Source organism: Piliocolobus tephrosceles, chromosome 16 (assembly GCF_002776525.5).
Source record: "Piliocolobus tephrosceles isolate RC106 chromosome 16, ASM277652v3, whole genome shotgun sequence".
In the NCBI taxonomy this organism is placed as follows: Eukaryota; Metazoa; Chordata; class Mammalia; order Primates; family Cercopithecidae; genus Piliocolobus; species Piliocolobus tephrosceles.
The window spans coordinates 35846885-35861057 of NC_045449.1; the positions used below are offsets into that span (position 1 = coordinate 35846885).

At 52.7% G+C, this 14173-nt stretch overlaps 1 protein-coding gene across 1 annotated transcript; it reads right to left on the reverse strand.

The window, feature by feature from the left end:
- Positions 1-227: 227 nt before the first annotated feature.
- EPX (eosinophil peroxidase) lies at positions 228-11781 on the reverse strand. Its single transcript, XM_023204595.3, has 13 exons — positions 11560-11781; positions 11352-11445; positions 10939-11114; positions 10654-10771; positions 10372-10501; positions 9291-9497; positions 7324-7642; positions 5378-5538; positions 4785-5040; positions 4186-4356; positions 1780-2017; positions 980-1192; positions 228-667 (listed from the first exon to the last, which is right to left on the reverse strand). The coding sequence occupies exons 1-12, from the start codon at positions 11633-11635 to the stop codon at positions 991-993; spliced, it is 2148 nt and encodes a 715-aa protein (XP_023060363.2). The 5' UTR covers positions 11636-11781; the 3' UTR covers positions 228-667; positions 980-990.
- Between the last annotated feature and the right edge of the window lie 2392 nt (positions 11782-14173).

Sequence of the window (14173 nt, forward strand, 5' to 3'; positions counted from 1 at the left end):
TATGGCTGGGGTGTTCTTCTTAATGTCAGGGCCCCTACCAGGTCTGCCCTTCCCCTTTTCTGCCTTTCCCCACTCCACAGTGTTTCTTTGGGCTCTCCTAATTCAGCCCCCGGGAGAGTCTTAGATGGTTGTGCCAGCGTGCGTGTTAGCAGCACTTCTCTTAAACACCTGGAGCAAAGCATGGAACTGAGGCCACGTCCTCCCTAGCCCAACACAGAAACAGCAGCCCCTGGCCTTAGCAGTGCTTTATTGGTAGAAGCAGAGCGTGCTGCCCAGCCTCAGGCTCAGAGGAGGACTGTGGGGTGTCTGGAGGCTAGGACTGAGTGGTCTCTCAGTCACGGTGAGGGAGGGGAGGGAGGGCTGGGAAACAGTAGAAAGTGCTATAAACCCTCCAGCTGACTTTTCTTGCCTGGGGTGCAAGACCACATAGCTTGGCTCCCAAGCCTTTGCACGTGGCACTGATTCATAACCTAATACCTAAGAGACTCCCATGGCGGGAAGGTCCATTGCTGCTAGGAGTCCCCGGCTCACTCCCAGCTGGGGAACCCAGCTCTGAGCTGTAGCCAGCAGAAGCGTCAGCAGGCTGCAGTTGCTCCAGGGGGACAAGGCAGCTTCATGGTCCTCCCCTTCTCCTTGTCTCCAAAAGTTGGAGGCTTGGGATAGACTCCTGTGGAAGTAACAGAACGGATAAGTGAGGAATTTACTGGACATTTAGAAATGGAGCTGTTTTCGGGTATTAGTGATCAAACTGAGGATAGTTGGATGCTCCTAATTTCCTCGCCAAAGCCCTAGGGCCTGGGATTGACTGTCAGCCCAGAAGCTAGTACACTGGGAAGCCACCTGGAAAGAGTACTGTATCCCTCATGACAAGTTCTGTTTTCTCCGCTTAGAGACCAAAGAGGACTCACTCAGCCATCCATCCAGAGAAGGATACGAGGGCTTAACCCAGCCCAGGGTGCTGGAGGTGGCCTCCCCTTACCTGCAGAAGCCTCATTTCCCCCGCCAGGCTGACAGGTTCAACCTGGGGATATAGCTGCAGCTCACAAAGCCCTGGGGATAGATGTTGGCTCTGAAGATGTCCCTTGAAACCATGGTGATACCGGTATTGTCACATATAATTCGAGACAAGGAAATTCTGCTCAGGGCCTCGCGCTGTCTTTTGGTGAAAACACCTTGTTTCTGCCACCAGAACCTACCAGGCAGTCAAGAGATGTGGGTGAAGGTTGGGGAGGAATTACCTTGTAATGAGCACCTGTTGTGTGCCAGGCACTTTACATACATTATTCCATTCAGTTCTCACAAAAATTCCTGCAAGATTGGAATCTTAGAAATGAAACAAATTCAGTGGCCAAATAAATTGCCCAGTATTCAGTGCAATACAGTGCACAGTAATTTAAGTGGCCAGGGCTGGATTTGAACTCAGGCAATACCAACTCCAAATAAGGAGTCAGGTCTTAAATCACAAACTTATTGGAGGGAAACCAGATTTAGCCCTTTCTGCTCATGTTTTCTGGGATCTACCAACCCAGAACAGCGAGGCTGCCGGGCTACCTCCTGGGTTTAAGATGACTCTGGCTCAGGCAACATGGGCCTTGCCTGGGTCAGTGTCTCTCTTCCTTTAACCCAGCTTTCCAGAGAGGAGCCTCCTGATTTCAGATCCTGTGAACTTGGAAGAAATGATACTAAAAAGAGCAGTGATCTTCAGTGTTTAGTCTTGAAGTGCTAGTGTTTTTCTGCTCTGCCTCTTGTGCTAACGTCTTTTATGATAGGGTCACTGACCTGTCTCCGTCTCGGGCTCTCCTGAACTGGTTCTCGAACAGACAAGCCAGAAGGGGCCCCACTCGAGCCCCCGGCAAAAGAGGCTCAGCGATGGCCCCAATCCAGATGTCAATGTTGTCAGGTGTTCCATACAGATTCAGGAACTTCCTTGCCAAGTCCTGGTTTTTCAGCACCCGGCTAAGCTGTGCCAAATTCCGGGGCTGGGAGAGCCCACAGAAGCGCCTCCAAGCATTGTACCCTGCAGGGGAACAGGGAGAAGCAGCTTGAGTCTTGCTGACCTCCCATTAGCTTCTGCTTCTCTCCACCAGTCCTCTGGGAGGAAGCTGTGGCCAGTCAATATTGGGCAGACCCAGAAGATCCTGCTGGCAGAAGAGGCCCTAAACCTTCCAAAGACCAGGTTTCTGTCCTCTGATTGAAAATGTGAGTGGACAACCGTGCTCAGTGTGCATCAGACTAAGGAGTGTGTCCTAACCTAAAAAGCTGTTTTAACCCAAAACACATAACCACAAATCCAACACTTAATGATATTATTACTGGGCTTGAGTGCATTCATTGGACACAAGTAAGACGGTACCCAGAACATAAAAGACTCTCCATCAGGTTTGTAGAATGAATGAATGAGTGAAAGAATAAATGAATGAACAAACCAACAAATGGAGAGCGTGGATAAAACTCATCTACTCAGAAAAGGACGGCACACTATGATTCCTTTGATATGAGAGGTCCTGCATAGGCCAATATAGAGACACAAAGTAAATTAAGAGGTGATTGGGGCTGGGGTCGGGATGGGGATTGACTGTTCTTACAAGGTTTCTCTGGGGAGTGGTGGAAATGATGTGATATTAGATCATGGTGATGGCTGCATAACTCTAAATACACTAAAATCATTGAATTGTCCATTTCATATGGGTGAATTTTATGGTATATCTCAATAAAGCAGTTTTTAAAAAGTTTTCAGAAACTTCCAAAGACCAGCCGTACCAATTTGTCAGCCATCAGGATCCCACACAGGGCCAAGCCACATCATAAGGTGTGACAATCAAGGTAGGAGATAGCTTGGCCATGTCCCAAAGGGGTACCAGCCCAACATCATCCATTGAACCACAACTCACACACACCATCCCCCAGCAGAACACGTGAAAACCACACAGGGTTTTACCATACTGAGCGCTGGGGTGAATATCTCAGGACCCTCACAGCACGTTTGTGAGGTGCTTTTATGGCATGCTAACTATATCTGCTATGTTTACTAAAGTTGAGCAACCATGGTCTTCAGGGTCACTTTACAGTTCAGTGGAGCTCAAACCAGGTTGTCCAGTTCCCAGTTTGATGTTGGACTTGGGAAGGGATTAGAGGAGATTGTAAGAGCTAGTGTCAGGATAATATTTCCCCGCACAGCTATTGCGGGGAGCAGAAACTCGCAGTGTGGAAACTTGGGTGGCTAGCGATCTCAGCTCTCCAGCAGGGAGCGCCCACAGCTCCTTAGCTGCCAAGAGCACCCAAGTTTAAGGAAGGAAAGAAGCTCAGGTTTCTCGAGTGCCTGCTGTGCTCTACCAGGCACTGTGTGAAGTGGGGTGGGCAGTAGGAGGTGCTACCACTGCTTCACACATGGGCAGATGGGCCTTCAGGTTCTTTCTAGACAGGGAGGTAGGAGGTGGGAAGGAGAGAGGAGCAAGGCAGTGGCCAAAGCCTTCCCCTACGGGGTTGCACAGGGGGAAGAAAGGAGAAATTGTAAATTTAAATTCAGATTTTACTACTTCTTATTTGTGTGACCTTGGGCAAGTTACTAGCTGTCTCTGAACATAGTTCCTCATCTATAAAATGACTGTAATCATTGCTTCTCAAGGTGATTGGGAAGACAAATTAATGTACATGAAAGTGACCAACAAAGTGCCTACATTTTCTTCTTTCCTGGGATAAAGTCATTTGTGCCCTCACCAAACACCACTGCAGACTTAGTTTTATTCCACCTATTCCCTGCCTCTAAGACTCTTTGCCTTTCTCCACTTAGAGCAAGGAACGTTTCTGTAGCTCTGAAATTTTAGCCTTCCTCCTTGGAACTTGCCAGAGTGTTGGGAATGGAGCAGTTCTTCCCTGCCTTTTAAGCCTATTGCTTTTTTTTTCTACTTGGAAAGTTCAAGCCTCCCTTTTTCAGCTCCTGGGCCTAAGTCCTGGTCCTGTGGTGAACCTAAAGCTGGAGCCCCTACAGTGGATGGGGAACCATGGCAGGACAACAAGCGGAGTTCCAGGGGTGCTTTGGGAAATCGACCTTGGCCTTGCATGGCTTTGCACCCCTGTACATCCTGTAGATAGTCCCAGTCAGAAAGGAGGTACTAGGGTCTTCCCAGACCCCTTGAGCAGCCTGGCCTGAGGAAAGCTGGGAGAAGAGGCGGACAGCGCCCTCACCTGGAAGGCCATGGTCCCGGCTTCGTTGCATGTTGATAGCTGCCAGGTCCAGCCCGATCCTCCTCACTTGCCGAAACAGACGGTCCCGGAGCTCATCCACTAACATGGCATCCTGACGGTTCAGCTTGGCAGGGGTGGCCATGAGTCCCCGGAGGATGGGGTCGATGCCACCTGGTGGCAGGGAATGTGAGTAGCACAGATTGGACCAGCCTCTGGGAAGCTACTTGGGTTATCACATGATGCCAAACTAGCCCGGAGCTGGACAAGCCAGTTGGGTATGTTCAGTAATGTTTGTCAGGAAACAGAGTTCTGGAGAGACATGAAGCAGCTGGAGCTGGGAGACACTTCTTAAGGAGTGGAAGGTGAGCTCCCCATCAATCTGACATTAGTCTCCACCCCTTTAAAAAATCCTCTCATTCCACAGAGGATGGGAGGCCTGTGACTGAGGGTCTTGCTGACTGCCTTGTTTCCACTGTCCTAGGGAGATTTTAGCAGTGGCCTCTGCGGCAGCCTGGCTTCCTGGCAGTAAGCTTGTCCCACCTAAGGGAGGGCATGCTCCCCACCCTTACCCCCATTTGCCCCCTGGAAAACCTGGTCACCTTCATACACGATCCGCCAGCTGGCAAAGAAGGCAGAGCTAAGTGGGACGTGTGAGTTGGGTGCAGAGGCCCGGTACTGTCTGTCCAAGCGGAACATGAAGGGCTGGAGCATGGTGTGGCCAAAGCGGAAGGCCAGGGTGAAGACGTTGGCCACTCGTGGGTCCACATTGGAGCAGTACCCCCCGTAGGGTCCCAGGGTTCTCCTGGCCCGGGCCTTGCCCAGAACCAGGGGCAGAAAGTCTCGGTAGGTGATGATCTGGAAGAGAAGACAGGAGGAACGTTCCCTAGAGGCCACTCACCCACACTCTTGCCTTTTCAAAGGGTGGCTCAGACATACTCTTTATTGTCATCATGTCAAATGTGACAATATTAATTTCCTATTAGTGAGTGGAGATACAAAACCCAGAGAGGGTGAGTGACACAGACAGGGTCACACGGAGTTAGAGGCAGAATCAGGGGAAGAGGACAGATCCAGGCGTACCACCAGTCACCCAGACCCAGCTGGTTTTAGGCACATCCCCAAGGATGTGTTAAGGACTGCTTCTCATGCCAAACTTGTCATCTGGGGGATGCTGGGATGCAGGGCTCCTTACCTGGACCATGGCCCCCACGATCTTCCGAGCCTCATTGTACAGCTTGTCTCCAGTCCACCGGGGATTCAGGCGTCTCAGCTCGGTGGCCAGCCGGTTGTGCTCTCGCATAAAGAGAGTGTGCATGGCTGCCAGTTTGGGGGTTTCCGTTGATCGGGTGTCACCTTGAAAACCCCAAGCTCAGATTTACTGCAGCCTTTCCCAGAGCAATGTCTTTCTACTAGGGCAGACCCAGGGTTGGGGACTGGAGAGACGGGGGCGGGGGGCACACTCCTGGCCCTCACTGGACCTCCATCTCTTCAGCTGTGCTGAGGCTCCTCATCGCCACTCTCCTCCCTAACACAACAGGTCAGGAGCGGGAGGACCAGGGGTTCCTAGGAGGCTTGGGTTAGGTGGGAAAGCACAGGGCAGCTGCTGGTCTCAGGCAAGGGCTTCTTTGCCTAAGGATTCTACTCTATAAGACAACCAGAGCCATAGCCCGGACCAGCTCTGGGCAAGGGCACCTTGACTTTGGGACTGCGAGCCCACCTGTCCATGAGCTGCATCTGCCTACATGTTCTCTGCCAAGGGCTGGTGTACCTTTTTCCATCTTTGGGCTTCGTGTAACACTGCTCTCCCCCGTGAGCCAGAGGGAAAGAGGAAGAGAGGGAGGGTTGGGCAGAGACTGCTCTTAGGAACAGACCTTCTACTCCAGGCAGGGAAGGAAAGTTAATTCCATCATTTGCTTGCTTTTAACTAAACCCTTTTGCACAAGGTCTTAGTTCAGTAGACCTCTCCTGAAGGCACACGCTGTTCTTCCCAGGACACACAAATATACAATCCTTCAAAAGAGGGGCTGGGGCCGACTCCCTGTGAGGAAAACAGTGGAATGGAGTGGACTGGGCAGAGACCTGGAAACAATACCGACTATGTTCTCAAGTGGACTCTGCCATTTGAAGCTGTGTGCTCTTGGGCGCATGATTCACCTTCCCTGAGTCTCAGTTTCTTATCGTAAAATAAGACCAATAATATTTCCCTCCTTTCAGGGCTGTTGCAAGGTTTAGAGATGACACATTTAAATATCTTAATAAGGTTGGGTGCGGTGGTTCATGCCTGTAGTCCCAACACTTTGGGAGGCCAAGGCAGGTGAATCACCTGAGGTCAGGAGTTCGAGACCAGCCTGGCCAACATGGTGAAACTCTATCTCCACTAAAAATACAAAAATTAGCCAAGTGTGGTGGCGGGCACCTGTAATCCCAGCTACTCGGGAGGCTGAGGCAGGGGAATCACTTGAACCCAGGAGGTGGAGGTGGCAGTGAGCTGAGGTCGCACCACTGCACTCCAGCCTGGGCGACAGAGTGAGACTCAGTCTTAAAAAATAATAATAATGAAATAAATAAATATCTCAAGGAGAAATGACTACCATTCTTTTTGTAACCATGTACACGGGGCAAAAGACCCTGAGGAGAGTACAAATTTTGCTTCCAGAAGAAGGTATTAACTGTCTAGCAACAGGTGGGGACAAGGAGGAACTAAGGAAATTTATCCCAGAGAAGAGGAAAAACATGGAGATGGAAGTAACAGCTACTTTGAGGTATTCCTGTGTGAAAGAGAGACAGTGTCTCTTCTGAGGTTCCGGAAGCATGATTAAGGGGAATAGGTGAATATTTGATCAAAATAAGGAGACCTTTCTAACAGTCGGAGCTGCCTGTGGCTGAGCTGGGGTACCATAGAGGTGGTGACAGGCTTCTCACCAGAGATGGTTAAGCAGTTATCTCTGGGCACACACAGGGAGCTTGGAAAGGGACTCCAGCGTCCTGATTCTGTGATGACTGTGCACAGATCTATGCCTATTGTGTGCCTAATACTGAGGTCCCAATCACCATGGGACACATCCCACCATGACTTCCCAATCGGGACCCCAGGGGTGGCTGTTTCCTGGGAAGACACCACCTTCCTCCCAGTCTGACCTGCCAGGAAGCAGGGGATGCGCGCCGAGTGGTTGGTGAGGAGGCAGGGGTCGTCACGCAGGTTGTCGAAGGGCAGCAGGGCCCGGCCGTTGTCTTGGAAGCGCTGGTTGACGGCCAGCAGCCCCAGGTAGTTGGTCCGGTTGCGGAGCCGCAGCGAGAGGGAGACCTCGCTGCCATACACCATGCTGGCGTCCACGAAGGAGGTGAGCGCGTTGATCTGGTTGCGGACTCTGTTTTTGTTTTGGGGGCATGAGGGTGCCGAGCGGAAGAAGGGGATGCAGTCACGCTGGTTCTTGATGCGGGGGTCATTGGGTGGTATCTGAGATGGAAGAGGAGCCAGTGACATGGGGCGCCCTCAATAGCAGACTCACTCCTCTCCCTCATGTCCCACCTCTCTCAAAACCTTGCTTAAAACTCCCTTCCTCCAGGAAGCCCTCCTTGACTCACCCAAGCTCATGCTGCTCACCCCTTCAGTCTGAGTGTCCTTAGCATTTTGTTTCGTAGAGTCTCAAAAGGTTAGGAATGAATGAGGCTTTGGAAACAATCTCGATCCTCATTTTACAGCGAGGAAAACAGCCTCAGAGAAGGGAAGTGACAACTAGTTAGCAGGAAAGGTGGGATTAGAACTTAGTTCTCTTGACTCTTAGGCCTGAGCTTCTTTAATTCTGTTCAATTCGACAGACCTTTTCTAAGCCCCTTTCTTGCTTGGTGCTTTGGAGACTATGAAGGTCAAAAAACACAGGAAAGGTTGCAGGAAGCTGGCAGTTCAGTGGAAAAAGACACACACATAGAGTTAAGAAACTAGGTTGAAGTGGCATCTGTTGTGCTTGATAGAAAAGCCATATGTGGGCCGGGCGTGGTGGCTCATGCCTGTAATCCTAGCACTTTGGGAGGCCGAGGCTGGTGGATTACATGAGGCCAGAAGTTTGAGATCAGCCCTGTCAACGTGTGAAACCCCATCTCTACCAAAAATACAAAAATTAGCCAGACATGGTGGCGCGTGCCTGTAATCCCAGCTACTCAGTAGGCTGAGGCATGAGAATTGCTTGAACCCAGGAGGCAGAGGTTGCAGTGAGCTGAGATTGCACCTCTGAACTCCAGTCTGGACAACAGAGCGAGACTCTGTCTCAGAATAATAGTAATAGAAAGAAGAAAAGAAAAAGAAAGAAAACAAGAAAGCAAGGAAGGAAGGAAGGAAAGAAGGAAGAAAGGACGAAAGCAAGAAAGAAGAGAAAGAAGAGAAAGAGGAGAGGGGAGGGGAGGCCATATGTTAAAAGTGTAAAAGGAAGATCTGAGAAGGCTCTCCAGAGGAGGTGCCCCTGAGCCAGGGATTGAGGAATAGATAAGATTGCTAAGGAAGAGGCCATCCAGGGGCCCTCACATGTCATCCCTCATGAATGTGGCCCCACCTATTAAGGGCGACTGTGTGTGTACGTGTGTGTATGTGAGAGTGTGTCTGCACGTGTGTCAACCCTATGTCCCTAGCAGAGACTCTGCTCCCTGGATTCTATCTTTTCTTCCCTAGTACCCCACACTCGCCTTGCCTTCTAGCCTGAAGGTTAGGACCCTACTCACAGCCCAAGCCCAAGAAGTTGGTAAGAGCTGCAGAGCCCTTAGACCACTCTGGGAAGGAGAGAAGGGCAAGAGCTAAGAGGCCCTTAGGTTGCCAAAAGCAGGGGCCCAGAGGCTTCCCCTGTTGGATTCAGACCCATGGGTCAAGACCTGTCTCGAGGGCTTCCCACCCCATGAAGCCTGACCTGAGCCTCCTGGCAGATTGCCCTACCCCCACCTCTCAAACACACAGGGTGTGGGCTCTCTGCTCAGCTGTGTTTCTTGTGTCTCTGTCTCATACCCCAGCTCCACAGGCAGCTGCTTAATGATGTTGCTCCAGTATTCCAGATCCCCACCCCCAGCACCTTGCCTTTGGGGGAGGCCACACAGGAGTGTGGGGGATTGGCTGAGGGTACCTTGATGGGAAAGCAGGGGGGCAGCTGGGCACAGGTCTTCTCACAGTCAACGCCCTCAGTGAAGGCCACTCTGGCCGGGGACTCCGGGGAGAAGTCCAGGTCGTGGTCAATGAACTGGCCCCACTGCATGAACATGAGGGCCCGGCCACGGTCGGAGGTCAGTCTCTCGCTGGGGAAGCGCACAATCTGGTTGGAGACAGCCCGGACCTGGGGGCGGGGGAAATAACATCAGCACGGGACATGGGCTCCCTGACCCCACAAGGTATTAGAGCCAACCCAGGACTCAGAGAGCAGCAGCTGTCCTGCTGGAATTGACAACCTCTCCTCTCTGCCCTCCATGCCCCCTTTGTCCCTGGAGATGTAGCCACCTCCTGCTCTGATTCCTAGAAGGATGGTTTCTGGCTGGGCTCCTGAGGATTCTGGTGGTAAAGAGAAGGAGAGGGGCCAGGTTGACTGGCTCAGATCTCACCAGCTCTTCCAGAGGGGAAGGCAGATCAAATAGATAGATCAATTTATAGACTGATAGCTACCCAGACGATAGCACTGATTCACAGGTGCACCGGCTGGTTACCAGGTGACGGATAATGCATGTAGGGAGTACTGGGTCAGTGGATGGGAGGATGGATAGAAGAAAATTAATTAATAGATGTTGATAGATGGGTAGATGATAGACCACTATATTGATATATCAATAAAAAACTGATGACTTGATAAATGTGAAACAGATCAATAGATAATGTCAGATTAAGGTATAGAGCTGTTTATATTTAGCAAGACTGGACACTAATTTTCTCAGAAAAAACTCTACAACACCGTAATGGTTAGCATGAATAGAGCACATCCTTTATAGCTATTTATACCAAGGACTTCCATATTCACACAATATTCTACGAGGTAGGTTTTAGGGCCATTTTACAGATGAGGAAACTAAGCCTCAGAAAGCTGTATTATTTGCCACAAGTCACTGCGCTGGTCAGTGGAAGGGCCTGGGTTCAAGCCCTGCCTGGCTGACTCTAGGCTGTGTTTTACTCCCCACATTTAAGAGATCAAGCAACCTCCCACACCCTCAGCCCCAACTCACAAGAGGGAGGAGGAAGCCATTGCGCCTCCTGCCGGGGGTCCAGCCAAAGGGGAGCGACAGCCCATCCTCATACTCGGCCGGCAGCCAGCGAGCCAGAGCCTGGTTGGAGGCCCCTAGCCAGGGTCTCCTCCTGCAGCCGTGGGTGGGGTAGGTCAGCAGGGGGCAGAGCCTGGAGACGGCTCAGCATGGACGGAGAGGGTGGGTGCAGGAAAGGAGGGGTCCCCAAGCAGGGGCAGCCCCCCGCACATACTTGTTGTTGCATCGTCCCCCACCCGCACATACTTGTTGTTGCATCGTCCAGTGATGGTGCGGTACTTGTTGCTGCAGCGCTCGGCCTGGTCCTGGAGAGCACAGCCACTGGCCTGGGACAGCAGCCACAGCTGTGGTTCTGTTAGCACATCTGTGGGAAGGCAGGTGGGCAGGCCTGAGATGGCCTGCTCAATACCTCCCATCCCTTTACCCTCTCTCCTCCCCATACCCCAAGCCTGTGCACCCTGCCTCCCTCTCCTGGCTTCCTTCTACTCCAGGCCAGGGCAGGCCCAGGGGGCTCAGTGGGGATCAGAGTACCAGTGACATTGAAGGGTCCGAACCGCTGGGGTTGTAACTTCTCTTCAAGCAGCCCCAAGGCCACATGCATATAATCTGCGGCCCGAACAACTGTCCTGGTGGCTGCTACCGGTTGCTTGAAGTAGGACAGGAGGTCCATGGGGCTGGCTGAGCCGCTGCGAAGCCGCTGCTTGATGCTGCCCAGGAGAGGAGAAGTGAGGGCTGGAGACAGGGTGCAGACCCACCTAGCAGAGGCCCAGTCCTGGGGGACAGTCAGGACAGGGCAAGAGGACAGAAGGATGGATGGAAGGAGGCTCTACCACAGGAGAGGTTCATGGGGTCCAGAGATGGGTGACGGGTGAGATGACCTTGGCTGGGGCCCGTGCCCCTCACTGATCCTCCCAGGCCCATGCAGCCCCCAGACCCAAGTCCACCTCTTCTGGGTCCAATTGTAGGCAGCATCCACCAGCAGCTTGGCCTCTGCTATGCAGTCCCGCAGGACCGAGGTCTCCACTGCCCCAGGAGAGTCTGTTCAAAGAGATGGGGACTCAGGGTTCAGCGAGCCACAAGACCTCCATCAAATCCCAAGTGCTGCCCCTTCCATTTCCCTTCCCTCCTCCTTGGCTGTCTAGGGGCGATTACCTGTGTCAGTGCCCTCACAGGGCTGGGCAAGGATGAGTGTGGCCAGGACCCCTACCAGGGCGGGGAGCAGATGCATGTCTGCAGTGAGGCTTCACCAGCCGGGATGTGAGTGACATTCACAACCTGAGAGGGAGGGTCCCCTGCTCCCCTCTCACTGCAAGGACCCCTGGCTGACCTCTCACCTCCTCCTGCTCTTCTCTGGACGTAGCTTGGAAGGGACTTTTATAGCCCATTCTAGGGTCGGGGAGGGCAGCTCTGGGCCTCAGAGACCCAGCCTCTTGGGTGGAGTTCTGGAACTTCCCTCTGGTTTTCAGGGGAGTTTTGAGACTGAAACCTCCCCCCCTAACCCCTGCCAGCCTGGGGACATTCTTCTTGCCTACCCTTCACTCCGTCCCTACCCTCTACTACCGAGCCCACCAATGCACTTCTCCCAGGGCCCAGAGCAGTGCCTGGGACACAGGTGTTGATCAATGGATATTTGTTGGCTGACAGGAGCGGTGCACCTCAGTCACCACTGCCTGGCTGCATGGCCTTGGGCAAGCCACTTTCCCTCTCCAGGCCTCAGTTTTCACATCCCTAGAACGAGAGCTGGGCAAGATCATTGGAAAGGTGCCTCTGCTCCCACAACAGGGCAGAAACTGAATCTGCCTTACTGTTACACACATTCCCAGACCCAGCTCAAAGCCCAGCATTTAGTAGGTGCTTAGCAGGTGTTTGTTGAGTGAATGAATGATCTGTGATGAATGATTTGGCTCCTCTCCTTATCCCCTAGCCCTACTCACTCCCTCCAAGGTGCCAGGGAGAGTATGAGGCTGTGGCCGAAGCAGGGTCTGGCAGTGAAATTCCTCATGGGCCATTTTGGGGACACAGTGAGATGTCACAGGTGAAACATCCAGCTGAGTGAGCTGCTGTGGAGCCTAAAAGTGAGCACCCACCGTGGGCTTTACTCTCTTGGCGTTTCTTCAGTGCCAATCAGTAGTAGGTTTACTCTGAGAAGTAGGTTTCAATTCTGAGTTCCTACTGGGCTGGTGAGAAGTAGTTTCTTTACAGGTAGTGTGCTGCACCAGGGTCTGATTGGCCTGGGTTGAATCCAGCCCTGTCACTAGCTTCATGACCTTGGGTGAGCCTCCATTTCCACCTTAAGTGCAGGATGCATCCCAGGCGGCCTTCTGACAGGGCCCATCCTCTCTGCACCTAAGCCTTCTTCTGCAGTTTCCTGCCCTGGATGAGCCAAGTTCATCCTTTGCCTCTGACCTCATCCCGGCTGCCTGGAGAGGACACGCTCATCCCTGAGACAGTTCCAGAGTCACCACCACTGCGGCCAGCAGCCTGCGTGTCCTCGCCCCTTCTTCAGGAGGACACGTCCATTCCTTCCTCAATGTGGACCTCATGCCTCCTCCAGACTCCCAGGGAGGCTGTTCCAAGTATCCTTTCTCCTCCCCGACCCCCACACCCTACTGAAACCCTGCCCAGTGCACTCCACAGCCTCCTCCTCCCACAGCAACGCTACCAGTCCAACAGTTGCTCTTGAAACAACCACTTCTCTTTGGCAACCCCTTTCACAAGCTCCAGTTGATGGCCTGAGCCCTCCTAATCTTATCTCCTTATCTTTAGCAGAGGCCCCTCTCCTGTGACAGGGGGCCTGGGTAGAAGTCACTGTGTAGTAGCTGAAAGCATACACTGGGTTCCTTGATGCCGACCCACTGCGTGACTGGGTAAATCACACACCTCCATGGGCCTGTTTCCAAACCTGTGTGATGGGGACAGGGAACCTCATGGAGGAGAGAGATTGTATAAATCACAGAGCGCTCCTCAGCTGTGTGTCACCTCCCGGCCCTCAGGGAGCCAGGTGCTCCCTGGGTGGAGCCAGGTGGAATGCATGTACCCCAGGTTGGAGCTGGATGGGGTGTATGTACCACAGCTTGGAGCCAGGGTAGGGTGGGGTGTATGTAACCCAGCTTGGAGTTGGGGTGGGCTGTATGTACCCTAGGTTGGAGGCAGGGTGGGGTGCATGTACCCCAGGTTGGAGTTGGGGTGGGGTGTATGTTCCCCAGGTTGGAGCTGGGATGGGATGCATTTACTCCAGGTTGGAGTTGGGGTGGGGTGTATGTAACCCAGGTTGGAGCCAGGGTGGGGTGCCTGTATCCTGATTGCTGTACTTCCAGGGTCCCCAGCACTCAGAGTGAGCTCTGCTCTCCCTGCAGAGGTTCTTCAGCAATAGTGAGCAGGGCAAAGGTTTCTCCATAGCTATGGGCTGCTGTGGGTTATTGGGACAAGCCTGAGACAGAACCCTGGGCTCTAAGCCCAGCCCTGCCGTGCTGGCTGAGCTCTTTAGGATTTGGGCCTATTGATTGCTCAGGATGGTGAGGAGAGGCTGCTGCCTGGCTGTCCTGGACTCTGACTCTGGATGTCTCCTTAGTCTACTTTCTGCCACATTTCCCCCACAGGACCCTGCCCCTAGGCTCTAGTCATCCTAACCTTCCACATATAACTCTCACCTTTTCTCTCCTTCCAAGCAGCTCCTAATTCTGCTGGAAGCTTCCCCTTCCTCGCAGGTCCCTCTGGGAAGCCTTTTTTGAATCACCCCACAAGCTGGGCTAGGTGCCTAAGCCAC